The 15,779-nt window shown below is 43.7% G+C and overlaps 1 protein-coding gene across 1 annotated transcript in view; it reads left to right on the forward strand.

Moving 5' to 3' along the window:
* LOC112611428 (serpin B8) overlaps positions 1 to 15,779 on the forward strand; it is a 51,868-nt gene that overhangs the window by 24,403 nt on the left and 11,686 nt on the right. The window contains exon 7 of the mRNA XM_025365205.1: positions 12,489 to 12,550. Coding sequence (XP_025220990.1) covers positions 12,489 to 12,548 — 60 coding nt within the window. The 3' untranslated portion in view covers positions 12,549 to 12,550. The remainder of the gene's footprint in view (positions 1 to 12,488; positions 12,551 to 15,779) is intronic.

Below are 15,779 nucleotides of genomic sequence, written 5' to 3' on the forward strand. Positions count from 1 at the left end.
TTATACTACAACTGTAATTTCATTAATAGGTAGTGAACAATTCAAATTACATATTTCTTTTTGAGTTAGCTTTGGTAGCTTGTGTTTTTCAAGGAATTTGTTCATTTCCTAGTCATCAAATTTAGTGATGTAAAGTTGTTTATAACAGTCTCTTATTTTTCTTTTAATAACTATAAAATCTGTAGTGATACCATCGCTCTCATTTCTGAGATTAGTAGCTTGTGCCTTTTTTTTCTTTTCTGATCAGTATGACTAGATGTTGATAAATTTTATTGCTCTTTCTCAGAACCAGCTTATGGTTTCATTGATTTTCACTATTGTTTTTCTGTCCACAACATTGATTTCTGCTTTGATCTTTATTATTTCTTTTTTCTCATTACTTTACATTTAATTTTTTCAGTTTTTGGTGTAACCAGCCATGATCCCTGGTGTACTGAACAAAAGAGGATGGGAATAAAAGACAAAGACAAAAGAGTATATTTGCAAGAAGGAGTCAGGGGGCACCTTGCCTCTAGTGGGTAAGGGCCGTGAGCTTTTGCAGTCCTCCATATTTATTAGGTAAAAGAGATAGCGAGAAAAGGCGGGGTGATTGTTGGGTAATTGTTGGTCTGCCTGTTTGGTTCACAGCAGGCTTGCAAGACTGCATCCTTTGAACAATAGGTGCTAGATTTCCCAGTAGATAACTTCAAGGAGCCTGGTGCCAGGGAGTGATGGCCCTCAGCAAATCTTTTGGTGGCACGTGCAGTGTGAGTTTAAGCAAATCTTTTGGTGGCACGTGCAGTGTGAGTTTGCCCACATCCTGCATTCATGATAAACAGTTTGCTGTTTGATCATATAGCCTCCAGTGGAATGCTGAGTTGGTCATGATCCCTTTGCCGGCTCTCTACATTTTGGGTATTTTTGTAGTTTTTTTTTAAGGTGAAACTGAAGTAATTGACTTGAAGCTTTTCTTGGTTTTTAATATAGGTGTTTACCACCATAAAAATTTCTCTAAGTATTGATTTAGTGGCATCAATAAATTTTGATATCCTTTGCATTTTTATTGAGTTCAAAATACGTTCTAATTTTCCTTTTGATTTCTTTTTTGACTCATGAATTATTTGAAAGTGTGTAATTTTTAGTTTCCAGTTTTGATGATTTCCAAAGATCTTTATGTTATTGACTTCTCATTGAATCTCACCATAGTCAGATAACATATTTTCAATGACTTGCATTCTTTTAAAATATTGAGATTTATTTTATGCTCCTAAATATGGGCTATCTCAGGAAATGTTCCATGATCACTTGAAAAGAATGTATATTCTGCTGTTTTGGGGTGTAATGTTCTGTAAATATGAATTCCGTGAAGTCGGTTGCTAGTGTTGTTCAGGTCTTCTACATAATTACTGATGTTGTGTCTACCTGTTCTAGCAATTGTTGAGAGATGAGTGTTGACATGTCCAACTATAATTGTTGAGAGGTCCAGTTCTAGGTCAAAATTCCAAGTGTGATCCTATAGGCCTGACCATACGCAACTACCAGGCAGCCTGCACAGGGGAGATGGGGGAAAGCTGCCCTTCCCACAGATTTGGTGCACAGCCAGGGCATTGCAGTGTCTGGTGGGAGCTGCAGTCAAGGACTCAGGCCCCGGAGCCAGGCCATACTTTTATGCATCTCTACATTCCGAGCTCAGACAGCTCCACTCAGAGCTCTCCTTATAAGGGGAGCAGAGGCCTTCTGTTCAGAAGCCTCTGAAGAGATTTTCTTACCAGGATCCTTGAAGACACTTTCTTGCACTCAAGCTCAGCACTCAGTACTTTCCCACTTCTAGTCCTTCCCTCCCGGTCCCGTCCCTCCTGTCCCTCCCCTCTCTCTTTCTCTCTCTCTCTCAATTTGACAGAGGAGCCCCGTGGTCCGTTAAGCACAATGCCTTTTTGGGAAAACAAAAAGCCTGAAAGTCCTTCAGGGCATTCCTAGAGGTGCTGGTGGTTCATTTGCAAGAGTCTGAGGGTACCAAAGGGCACTTGCCAACCATGCCACCGGGTCTCTGGGAGGTGCCAGTGGACCCCACAGGGCACCCTTAGAGTGTGCTAATGCATTGTTTACAGAAGCTTTTCATTTCCAAGGGGGATCATTGGTCCTCAGCCAGGTACTGCTTGTGGTCCAACAGATCTGGCAGGTTTGGTACACTGTGACAAGACCCATGCCACTGAAAAACACGTCTGGACGCCCCTCGCAGAGGCTATAGCAGCCCCGCAAGTCACCCTGCTAGCCCTCTGGGTCTACAATGAAGGGTTGGGGGAGGCAGAGGATGAGACTGTTCACCGGACTCAGATTTCAGGGATTTTTATGCCACCACTGTTAGTTATCAAGCCCAAGAAACCTCATCAGGCCAGCTCAGTCACTCCCAGATATAGTCCAGCGATTTTAACAAATCCCTAAGGCATGGAAAAAGTGGCTGCTTCTGAGAAAACAATGATTGCAGAAGCAGTGAGGCAAAGATGACTATCAGGCGCCCTCTCCTGGACTATCTAGGCAATGGCATTTCCAAAGAGCTCTCTGAGCCTGATTATTCAATAAACGGGCTCTTAGAGGAGGAGATTGAAGCGTTCCCCACCAAGATACCAGACCATGGGGGGCCCAGCAGGCAGCTCACAAGGGTTTGCATGGTGATAGCCCCTATGACTGATTCAAGCGTTATGCTTGTTGTCGTCCCTCCCAGTGACTCTGGAGATGAGCTGAAGAGCCTCACCATCCTCTCCCCAGATGGCTAGGCTTTTACAGATTATCCAGACTAGAGGTTAGGCCGAGGTCACTCTGTCCCCAAGGATGACTGGAAGCCCTAGCCAATGTCAGAGTTCAGTGAAAAGGTGGGGGAAAATGTCCTTCTTGGCCATTTTGAACATCTGTGCACTGGTGCCTCTGATCCCCACAATCCCTGGCACCAGGATGAGGGGAAAACAGATAATGTTCTCTGGCTTAGGGTCTGAGACCACCACCACCTGCTCTGGCTCTGGGAAGGGACCTTTGGGCTCCTAGAAGCCTTTATGTTATGGCTCCCACGACTGCATGTGTTCTTGGTATAGATGTGTTGTCTATATGTGCCCCCACTGGCCTTCACTCTCAATCCTTGATGGAAATTGCTGCACTTAGGGTCATCTTAGTGGGACATGGGAAAGGTTGTGAATGTACCCAACTACTGTCACCCAGGACATTGTATCCCCACTTGCTTTAGGGAGGAAAAAAACCTGCTGTCATTATGTCACCAAAACATCAGTAATTCCATCTAGTTCCTTCTGTTCACTGCACAGAAAGCCAATCAGTGAGACAATGAGTATTGCAAAGATGAATGAAGGCTTTAATTGGGTGCTGCAGCTGAGGAGATGGGAGATCAGTCTCAAATCCATCTCCCTGACCAACTAAAATTAGGGGTTTATATAGCAGGGAAGAAATGTAACCATGTGTGGGGAAACAGGAATTAGGGAGAGGTGAGGAAGAGGAATTGGTCAACAGGAAGCAGGTGGTTGCTTAGGCCATCATGATGGGTGACAGGTCAGGTTTCTCATTGTCCAGATGTGTAGACTTGGTGGGTTTCAACTGCCTGATACTATCTGGGAGGACTGATGGTTGGCTTCCTGAGAAAGGAACTCAGATAACTGTAATTTTCTTGAGTTTTAAGACTGTGAGGGTTAATTTATACACTTTTTCAAAAGAAACCAAAAATATTAGTTCTATGGGACAATTGGGCTGGTTTCAATTGCTAAGCTTGAAGCAAAGTTCCTGAGAAACTGTTCCTCCATACAGTGGCTCTGTCTGACCTGTGCACATGGCCTCAGGTACCTTGTGACCCTCTGTCTATTATAGGTGGCTCAAGGCTGTGGTGCCGTTCTTTGCATTGGCAGTACCTGACATTTTGATTCTTACAGAGGCTACTGGAGGGAACTTGGTATGAGACAGTTGATATCATCAATGCCTTTTTCAGCATCCTCCCACATGGAGAAGTCCAGGATCAACTTGCCTTTATGTGGAATGGGTTGCAATGCACCTTTAATGTCCTTCCACAAAGCGACCTAAATTCCCCATGTAGCTGCCATCAATGAATAGGTTATGCTCTGGGGAGAGTTGCATGCCTAGAGGAAGTACTAGCCTTGCACTCTATTGATGACATCCTCCTGGTGAACCCAAACAAAGACATTACCAAATAAGGACTGGGTGCTTGAGGACAGATGACTCTCAAGCAGCAACTCGACTGCACCATTAAGACACAGGGACCCCAAGTGAAGTTCCTGGTTGTAATCTGGGCAAGTGGCACCACATCTCATTTAGAGGGGATGACTGCCAAGCTTCTGACTGTCTCTGCCCCAGCCAGTAAAAAGGATGCCCAGTGATTTGTGGGCTTATTCACTTACTATTACTGTCACATTCCCCTTGTGGGGATTTTGATGGGACCCAGCTAAGAGGTTACTAGAAAAGGCTGCTATGTTTGAATGGTACCCATTCAACAGGCTACCACAGCCATCCAAGCACCCTTCCCCTGGACCCCATGGGTCCACATTTGCCATTCGACTTACAGGTCTCAACAACATTTCAGTTCCTTTACTGTTGCTCATAGTAGAAAAATACTTCAGACACTCGTTGGGGTTTTCAACTTACAAGATCCTGGAGTCAGCTGAAAGGCACATACACTTTGAGAAACAATTATTGTCCTGTTATTGGGCCTATGTAGATATGCATGAATACATGAGCCATGGCTGTGATATAGTTTTATGATCCCAAATTCCAATCATGTTATGAGTGAGCGGAGGCCTCAAATCTCCAGGTGGGGGTGGCTCAGGAGTATTCTCTAGTGAATGAAAATGTTCTGTACAGAAGCAGGTAAAACCCAGCCCAGCTGGGGCCTTCAACTCCATGGCAAGGACTCAGGAGTGTCACCCCCCTCCCAGGCATATCATCCAATGAACCACTGCCTTTACTTGCGCAGTGGGAGCTCAGATACAAGGACCTTCTGGGCCACACATAAGCCTGGTTCGTTGATGGTGTCTCTTGATTAACATTTACTAAGCTAGGATAAGGTGCAGCTGTCATCCAGCCTGAGATGCATCTATCCCTTGGCAAGCTCAGCATAAGTGTGAAAAGCTTTATAAAGTATGGTTGGCTACCCAGGCTCCCTCAACAAAGGAGCCCTGCCATATTTTCACTGACTCATGGGCTGTAGTTAATGGTCTGAACATTTGATTGGGCTACTGGCAAAACTTGTACTGACATGTGAAACACATCCCTCTCTTGGGATGAGACATTTGGATAAAATTCAATTCTACTCCTAATAAGCTCTTTGTTATCCTTGTGGGTGCTCACCAGAGAGCTGTCTATGCTGACAAAGGCAATGAGCCAACCAAGGCAATGAGCAGACCATGCATGTCAGCTAAACAGGGAGAATGATCTGTCATCTGCCCCAGAGATAACAGATATTCAACTCATTGACTCCTGCATGCATGAGAGGAAGGGCCCTGGGAATCAAGATGCCATCCTTGCCTGGATCTGTATGCATGAACTATTATCTTCAAAAGATGCCAACACAGCATGAAAGAGATAATCCACCTGCCAGACCCTGACCAAGGCTAAACATTCTGCTCAGGGACAGATCCTTCAGGTAAAAAATGCCAGGATATTCTTTGCAGGTTGATCACACTAGTCCCCTCATCCCATCCAGAGCGTTCAGGTGGATCCTAAATGTAGTTGATGAGTTCTCCGTATTTGGACTAGTCATCCGCATGTGTTTTACTGACTCAGGCAACACTCTTTATTCCCTCCAAAACCATATTTGTTTCTTTCTCTGGCTTCCTGAATACATTGTATCTAATAATGGCCCAAATGATACATTTGCAGCCCAAACTATACATGGGTCAAATCATGCCGCATGATGGATTCTCCACCCTCTTTAACATCTACAAGCCACAGCAGTGATTGCATATTTTAACAGGAAAAGATCAGGTTGAAGTGGCTAATGGAAATGGACAATATAATCCCAGCCTGGCTACATGTCTCAGGTGAGCAATTTGGGGTCTCACTGTGGCAGTTCTCTAAGTGTACTTCTCATTTGTGCTGTGTGATTGATTGGGCTGTCTGTCTCTTTCCTTCAGTTTCCCCCTCTTTTAAAATTATTGACAAATCAGTTTCCATGGTGGATCATGCAAGTTCCCTCCATCCTTTTTGAGCCCTTCCTGAAGACCCAAATCAGTGGGAGATCAGGAAGGCTACTAAACAGCACAGATTTGGAGGCATGAACTTGCTTCTCCATTTACTCCCCGGGTGCAGTGCCTGAATTTTTGCCTACAAGGGCTTCAAAGATAATAACCATCAATTCAATGTCTCAATATTTTCCCTAAGGTGGCCCTGCTGCTTTGCTCTGTGTAGCCCCATTGGATACATGCCGAATAGCAAGTAGAAACTTTTATGGAACCACAGGAGAAACCAAGCCAGAATGTTTAGGTTCATCATTCTAGGGAGTGAATTAAGGGCACTATTCTTGCTCATGGCATGGGACAGACTGCCCATGTCACAGTCAATGAGGAGTCTCCCCAACTGATAAGACATGAGCACCTTTGGTCCTGTGAACTCAGGTATGGGGCAAGAAGTGGGTGGGGATCTAACCTCTCTCCTCTCTCTTATGGGTAGTCTGTGTGACTCTGGCCTTACCAAATTCATTGGTAGGCCTGACTCTGGCAGCTGCCATCATGCTGAACTTGACTAGTAGTTGGATATGCCACTCACTGCTTGACCCCATAGGTAAACCTTTGGCTGCCACGCCACTGAATAGCATGAGTGGACATTTCTCCAACTATGGAGCTTTCTGGCATCTCAGGTGCCCTAACACACCTGGACCCGATGTGTTACCTGATATGCAGACCCTGGTACTGTAGGAATGAAATGACATCCTAGTTGTCAACTCAATGCTGTTCCACATGGGAGCAACTGAGAAGGGGAGCCTGGGTCTGTTACCAGGCTATTTTAGCCTTGATGATGGTGGCTCTCTCCCCTCCCCTCCCTTTCCCTCCCCCCTCCCCTCCCCTCCCCTTCCCTCCCACCTCCCCTCCCCTCCCCTCCCCTCTCCTCCTCTCCTCTCCTCTCGTCTCTTCTCCTCTCCTCTCCTTGTCCAGACTCTTCAGTTCCACTCAGGGACTCTGCCCACTACCTACCAAGAAGGACTTCTAGGGGGTTGAACCTCATGGTAGTCAATGACTCTTACACTCCCAAGCTAGTGTATACCCTTTTAGAGTATTGTTTCTTTTCTAAACACCAGGCCTTTACCTTCCTTTTTGATCACATTGTAATCTGCACAAATGGGGCATTAATAAGAAATTTTCAAATATTCCAAACAACCCCTCCCAAGGAGCATGTTGCACCAGGCTGAATAAGGCATGAGCTCCAGAACCAAGCTCACCCTGGTTACTTGGAGGGTTTGCTGGGTGAGGGGCATTGCTGACCCTCTTTGCTCATGTGTATGCTCTGGGTGGTTTTTCCCACTGCTGGGGTCCCTCAATGAGAAAAGGTTGTGCACCTGTCTCTTACCATCACTAAAGTCATTAACAACACTACCTTAGTTCTGGAGACACAACAGATCAGCCTTAGCTCTTTGGTTTGAGTATTTGAGCAGCTGCATAGCCCTGGACTCCCTGCTGGCCAGCCAACGAGAGTCCGTGCCACTGTCAACACCTCGTGGTGCACCTGGATCAATGAACCTGACAAAGGAGAAGAGTCCAGCTCTCTAAAGCAGACTCTGGTGACCTTTGAAACATCTTGTCCTGGATTGGCAATGTTGGGGACTCATGGCTATGTTTAATCTTCCAAGAAGTCCTCATCATCCTATTTGAAAAAATTTCAATTATGAACCTGGTCCATTGCTGGCGCAGACTAATTACTGGGTTATTGTCATAATCCCACAAAATCCATTTATTTAGGACTATGATAGGGTCGGCTTTGTTTCTTTCAAGCATCCTGAAAAATTAAGAGGTGAAGTTGAGCAGTACAACTTCAGGACAAAATCCTAAATGTGATCATTCAGGCCCAACGGTATGCAATTCTAGAGATTCTACTCTTGGGGGAAATCTGCCCTTCTCCCACCAGACTTCATAGCTAGTGCTTTGTGATCTCGGGAGTGAGGCACCGTCAAAGGCTGAGGACCCTCTGGGCCGCCATGCCCTGTGCCTACCTGTATTTCTAGCTCTGGCCCCTCCATTCAGAGGCTTCCTTATGGGGCAGCGGCTCAGCTGGGACGTTGCCAAGACCTCCTTATTAGGGGGCCTGGAGATACTTTTCTCCACTCTGTCTCAGTACTCAGTACTTTTCCATTATTAGCTCTTTCCCGTCCCCCAGACTCTAGCTCCAATCTCCCTCTCTCCCCTGCCACCACAAATGAATAAAAGCCTGACTGTTACTCTCCTATTTGGCTCACTGTCTTAGTGGACCACCTCAACACCTGGCAACTCTCTCTAACAATTGTGGACTTTTTATCTTCACAGTTACATTTGGTTTTACTTCATGTATTTTGAATCTCTCTTACTAGGAGAGGAATAAAAATGTAGGATTGCTATGTACTCTTGATGATTTGACCCCCTTTATCATGATGAAATAACCTTCTTCATCTCCAGTAATATTCTTCACTCTGAGATGTACTTTGTTAGATATTATTATAGTCAGCCCAGCTTTCTTTTGATCAGAATTGTATGTTGCGTATTTTACCTTCATTTACTTTTAACCTATTTTTGTAAATGCAAAGTGAATTTCTTGTAGACAGTATATATTTGGATCTTACTTTTAACCAGTCTGACAACCTCTGTTTTTTAATGGAATCAAGAATGAGTATAAGGAAGTGAATTTTTTCATAATGTCCTAGAATTTGTGGTGATAGCATCACGACTCTGAATATACTAAAAATCACTGCATTGCACATATTAAAAGGGTACTTTTTAGTATGTGAATTATATCTCAATAAAACTATCATTTAAAAAAATGAGACTGGGGACCTAAGGCACTACTGTAAGGAGGCATTCGATTTAAGGATTCTGCTCCCTTCCCCTTCCTCTCCCCTCCCTTTCCCCTCCTCTCCCCTTCCCTTTCCCCTCCTCTCCCCTTCCCTTTCCCCTTCCCATTTCCCTTTCCCCTTCCCATTTTCCTTTCCCTTCCCTTTTTTCTTTTCCTTTCTATTTATTTATTTTTTTGAGACGCAGTTCTGCTCTTGTTTCCCAGGCTGGAGTGCAATGGAGTGATCTCTGCTCACTGCAAATTCTGCCTCCTAGGTTCGTTCAAGCAATTCTCATGCCTCAGCCCCCCAAGTAGCTGCGATTACAGGTGCCCACCACCACACTCAGCTAATTTTTGTATTTTTAGTAGAGACAGAGTTTCATCATGTTGGCCACGGTGGTCTCGAACCCCTGACCTCAGGTGATCTCCCTGCCTCAACCTCCGAAAGTGCTGGGGTTACAGGCATGAGCCACCACATCCGACCCCTGCTTTCTCAACTTTTGTACCCTAGGCACCTGCTTGTCTCGCCCTAATCCAGGCTCAAGTGATAATGCACTGATTCTGGCTACTTTGAAGGGCATCTACTGGGGGACAGCTCTGGGAAACGTTTCTACTTCAGAAAGTCATTTGTTCTGTTCTCGTCCTCTGGACATCTTGGCCTGGACGTGAAATGCTTCCAGTTGCCGAGGCCCCTTGTGACCAACCTGAGGATGAAGTTGGGGCAGTGAATGATGGCAGAATGTGAGTCTCTGATAACATCATGGGCTGCTGAGTCAGTCTGAAGCCCGCCTCGCTTCTGAACCCCCCGATAGAGGACGTAGCAATGTCCCCAGCCACCCGTTGTCTGAGTCAGGCAGTCTGCACGTGTTTCTGTCGTGTGCAGCCCAGGGACAGGGACAGAACCGCTCACACCGCAGCCCCGGGGCTCCAGCGCCAGTGGTGGAAAAGAGCTCAGGTGTCAGGAGTAAGGACGCCTGGCTCTGTATATGGGGTCAGGATCGCTACTAATTACTTGTGGCACACATCATTTTCCTTTCAGGTGAGTCCCTGATACATGTAAGAAATAAAGACCCAAGGTTCCTGTCTACTCTGAAATGGGAATCGGTCACCTCCCTTTGCGTGCTTGAAACAGAAAAGCCCAGGGTCCCAACTTCTCTTGCCTCACCTCCAAAATCCCCTCTATCTAACAGCCCAAGGCGTGGATGAGTCCTTTGCACCACCAGCTTCCCCTGGGTTTTGGCCTCCAGTTAATTTCAAGACACTTTCCCTTTCAGAATCTTTTTTTTTGGAGTCCTCCTTGCAAAAGCAGGAGGCGAGCGCGCTCAAGCCAGCCCTGAGTCCCCCGCGGGGCCCTCGCGCGCAGTCACCCGCTCTTCCCGCGGCAGGGTGAGGCCCTGGAGAAGCCGGGGAGGGCGGGGGCTGGGGAAGGGGCGTCAGCCGACCCTGCCCCGGGTCCCCCACGCGGCCCTAGCATCTCCCAGGAGGCAGGGACTCACCCCGACCCCGGGTCCACCCTCGGCACCAACCCGTGCCCCGCCGCCGCCTGAGGTCGCTGCCACCTGCGGTTGTGCCCTTTGAGAAGGAAGGCAGAAGGTCCCCACGCCAGCGGGGGCAGGGATAATGAGATCTGTGGGTGTCTGCAGGACTGAATGGAAGCCTGCGGCACGCTCAGCCCCCAATGCCCTGGAGTCCTGTGTTCTTGTCCGTCTGCCCGCATTTCCACCTCCTCTCCTTGCACTCTCTTCTCAGACACCTGCCTGCTGACACCTGGCATCTCTCTTCTCAGAAAAGGTCCTGCTAAAACCAGCACTCCAAATCCACGTCTAAGTGCAAGCACTTCTTGTCCCTCCTAATTCTTTTATTAAGTTCCACGATGTCGAGCCCCCTTTTCCCCAGCACTGTTCCTGATGCTGAGGTGGGGCCACAGGGACTGACTTCAGAGAGTGTGCCTGGTCAGGTAGCTGCCAATCACAGGAGTAATGACAATGCAGGGATTGATGGGTTAGGCTGAGGAAGTGCAGGTGGGAACGAGTGAAGTGGGGACCCTCTCCAGGGTAGGGACTGGGGAAGCCGCTGAGGCAGAGATGTTGAAGTAAAGGCATAGATTATGTGCAAATTCCGTGCCATTTTATACCAGATACTTGAGCACCGGTGGATACTAGTATCTGTGGGAGGTCCTAGAACCAATCCCCAGTGGATACTGAGGGACAACTGTGTGTGTGTGTGTGTGTGTGTATTATAAGAAATTGGCTCATGCAATTATGGAAACTGGGAAGTGCTAAGATCTGCAGTAAGCAAGCCGGAGATTGAAGAAAGCTGGTGGAGTAGCTCCAGCCTGAATCTGAAGGCCTGAGAACCTGGAGAGCTGGTGGTGTAAGTTCCAGTCAGAGGGCAGGAGGAGACTGATGCTCCAATTCCAGTGTCAGACAGGTGAAATTCCCTCTTAGTCAGACATTTTGTTGTACGGAGGCCTTTGGTTGACTGGAGAGGGGGGCGAACCACATTAAGGAGGGCAGTCAGCTTTATTTGGTGTACCAATTCAAAATGTCAGTCTCACCCAGAAATACCCTCACAGGCATACCTAGCATAATGATGTTCCAAATGTCTGGGCACCCTGTGGCCCAGAAAAGTTGCTACATAAAATTAACCACTGCACATTTTAAAATTATGTTCTATTTTGCCTCTGGAGGAGAGGACACACTCTCTCACTCTGACATGGTATTGCTTTCCTAGTGTGTATTGATTTCTTGTTTACAATAAAATAATCTCTTTTTAAAGGAAAAACGTTATGGAGTATTTGAGAAAACTATTTTACCTATATCTTTTTAGAGACCAGAAGACAATACTGGTAATTTTAAAGTATTTTTTCAAGAGATAAATTTTCTTAAATACAGAGGAAGACATTGACCAGAGTTTCCAGCCACTCATCATTAAATTAAAAAACCTGGCACTCAGTATTTGCTTAGAACGGCTAACAGACTTGTTAAAAAAAAAAAGCCTTACAAATTCCTCTCAGTAAGTTGAATTGATAGAAAATAAAAGCAGTATGGAGAATAGGATAAAAGCCCTAGAGAACTTGAGAAATTTATGGCAATCAAATAATTACAATAACTATATTTTGAATTATTTCCAAATTACTTCTAAAATTCACTTACTAGTCTGTGGTTATTCATGGTTTAGCATATACCTATTTATAAACTGTGTCACTTTAAAAAGATTAAAAGATTATGATAAGATCACTTTTAAGAGAGAGATATATATATTATTTTAAATAAAAATTATATTTTTATATTTCAGAGTATTTGGAAATTTGAAAGCTTGCTAATTTTTATTTATTTTTACTTCACTTATTTATTTATGTTCATTTTATCTGGCCATGGTGCCACATTGAACATTTTTCTCTACAGAAACTTTTAAGGAATGCTTCTGTTGTTTAGTGTCATTATCTCCAAGAATGTAACAAACTCTCATCTTGTGCCTCCTAACAGGATACACTGAGAAGCACTAGCTTCTTCTATGACATTCTTGCCAACATTCTCAGCACCTGAATGTAAGTGCAGAAACATCAGACAGAATTGAATTGAGGGATATTCTACCAAATAATTGACTGAAACTCTGCAAAAGAGGCAATGTCATAAAAGACAAGCACTGCGGAGGTGCCACAGGAGGATGTGTGATAACTAATTGCAACCTGTGAGTTTCTTTGGGTCCCACAAAAGACCTGAATAAATACAAAAGAAGACATTCAAATGTCCAAGAAGGAAATAAAAAAAAAGATTTGATTATGGTAGTTATCAAGACATGCATATGAAATGCACAGTGAAATACCACCACAAGTATACCTAAGTAGGTAACATTAAAACTACTGACAACATCAAGAGTGGGCAATGATGTAGAACAACTGGAATTCTCTTACATTTTTGTTGGGAATAAATTAGTAAAGACACTTGGAAATTGGCAATATCTACAAAAGCCTAATAGTGTTGAAGCAAACATTGCACTAAACGAAGTTAAGCATATCCTGTAGTCTGAATGCTGTGTTCCACCAAAATTTATATGTTGAAACCCAAAGTCCAATGTGTCAGTATTAAGAGGTGGAACTTTCGGGAGGTGATTAGGTCCTGAGGAAAAAGCCCCCATAAATGGGATTGATGTCCTCATAAAAGAGGCCCCAGAGAACTACCTTGCCCCTCTGCCATGTGAGTATGCAGTGAGAAGGTGCCATCTATGAAGCAGAGAACAAGCCCTCACCAGACATCAAATTTAATGGCACTTTGATCTTGGACTTCCCAGCCTCTAAAACTGTAAGAAAAAAATTTACGTTGTTTATAAGCTACCAAATTTATGATCTTTTGTTTAGCAGCCTGAACAGACTAAGACAGCCTATAAGGAAGTGTTTATTCAATGCTATTACTGTAGGGGAGAGAGACTAGAACATAGTCTGTGCTCAACTTCACTAAAACAAAGGACTGGAGAGTTTTTGAGAAGTGGGGTGGATATTAGGACATGTGGGTTTGCTATTTGGCCTTACCTAAAGGAAAAGTAAGTTTTCTCACATCTTCCTGGCAGAAGGTAGTTTTACAACTCCAAGCAAGGTGCCCACTGACATTAGTCTCCCACCCTCCCACAGAAACAGGGAAATAAGACGCTATCTTCCTTGTGATTTTTGAAACAGGTCCCAGGTCCTTAGGAAACAGTCCTGCATTGAAAAATTGTCAGGAGGCTTTTAAAAAGATTTACATGTCCAAGGAACAGAGAAATCATTCACAATGACAAGTTTTCTAAAGTCAGTGCTCTGATAAAATGGCCATGTGGTTAGGTCATCTGGATTCCATAAGGACTGGGGTGAGAGGGAGATCAGGTGCCTAGAGGCAAGAAGAGACCTATTTAAAGTATAGTCAAACTGAGGGAAAGTTAAGGCTGCCTTAGTACATAGGTATATTCTGTGGCCGAGTGTTATGGCTTGAATTTTTTTGTTTCAAATTCATTTGTTGAAACTCTAAACCCCAATTTGATGTTATTCAGAGATGGGGCCCTTGGGAGGTAATTTGAATTATATGAGGTCTTGAGAATAGGACCCACCGTGATGAGATTAATGCCCTTAAAAGAAGAGAGACTAACACACCGAGGAAATGCCATGTGAGGACACAGAGATGGCAGCTGTCCACATCCCAGGGAGAGGGTCCTCTCCAGAACCCAGACATGCTGGACCTCTGATTGCCAACTGCCAACCTCAAAAATGCAAACCAAATTTATCTTATTTAAGCCACTCAGTCTGTGGTATTGTATTATGGCAGTCAGAGACGATGGAAGTAGAGTGGGGTAATTGACTAGGAGTCTGGAAATACTCTATATCTTGATTTGGTGGTAGTTACATGGATTAAAATTATTAGCTATTATTTTGAAAGTCACTAGGTGTATACTTAGGACTAGCGTACTTTGTGTAAGTTCTAATTCAATGAAAAAATAAAGTAAAATAAAAACGTTTGGGGTACAGCTAAAATGGAACTTCATGGGAAATTTGTAGATTTTGATACCCATGTTAGAAAAAACAAGGCTAAAAGAACCTATGCATCCAACTTAATTAGAAATGTGTAAGTAGAATAAACCCAAATGACTCAGAGGAAAGAAAATACAAAAAATAAAAGAAGATACTTATGAAACAGCAGATAAATGATATAATAGAGAGGATCTACAAAATGAAAATCTGATTCTTTGAAAAAGTAAAATAACCTCCAGAAAGATTAACTGCAATGAAAAAAATACAAGATTGTACAGATAAAAAAGAGTAAAAATGAAAACGGAGACATAATTATAGATGCAGCTGAGATTACAATATAATAATACTATAAACAACTTTATGTCAATATATTTGAAAACCTAAGAGAAACAGAAAAGTCTTCAAGATATATAATTTACAAAACTAAACTTGTAAGGAAAAAAACAACCTGAATGAGCCTATAAACATTTAAGAAATTAAATCAAAAATTTAATGTTCTCCCATAAAGAAAACACCAGTTTCGGACGATTTTACAAGTAAATTTCAGCAAACGAAAAGAAAGAGATGATCTACATTTACAAAAAGAATATCTTGCCATTATTTTTAAAATAAAAGCATACTCTTCAACTGATTTTATAAAGCTAATATAACTTTGATACCTGTATTAGTCCATTCTCTCACTGCTGCTAGAAATACCTGACACTGGTAATTTATAAAGAAAAGAGGCTTAATTGACTCATGGTTCTACAGATTGTACAGGGGAGGCTTCCAGAAACTTAAAATCATGGTGAAAGGTGAAGAGGAAGCAGGCACGTCTTACACGGTTGGAGCAGCAGGAAGAAAGGGAGGAGGTGCTATACTCTTTTATACAATCAGATCTCGTGGTAGGTTACTCACTCTCATGAGAACAGCACCAAGAGGGAAATGGGCCCCCGTGATCCAGTCACCTCCCACACGGCCCTACCTCCAACACTGGGGATTGCAAGTTGACATGAGATTTCGGCGGGAACACAGACCCTATCCGTATCAATACCAAAACCAGAGATAAACTGTACAAGAACACAACATCAAAAGCCAATCTAAACTGATGGATAATAGACATGTTCTTAATTAATATTTTATTACTTAATTTTTAATTATTGTGACAAATCAAACTGAACATTATTATAAGAATATTATATGAAAAGTATTTTGTATCATGAAATGTAAGGTTGGTGCAACATTTAAAAATAAATTTTTATGTTTAACCAAGTTGGCAGGTTAAATAAAATGAAGGAAT

The sequence above is a fragment of the Theropithecus gelada genome, chromosome 18 (genome assembly GCF_003255815.1).
Source record: "Theropithecus gelada isolate Dixy chromosome 18, Tgel_1.0, whole genome shotgun sequence".
Taxonomy (NCBI): domain Eukaryota; kingdom Metazoa; phylum Chordata; class Mammalia; order Primates; family Cercopithecidae; genus Theropithecus; species Theropithecus gelada.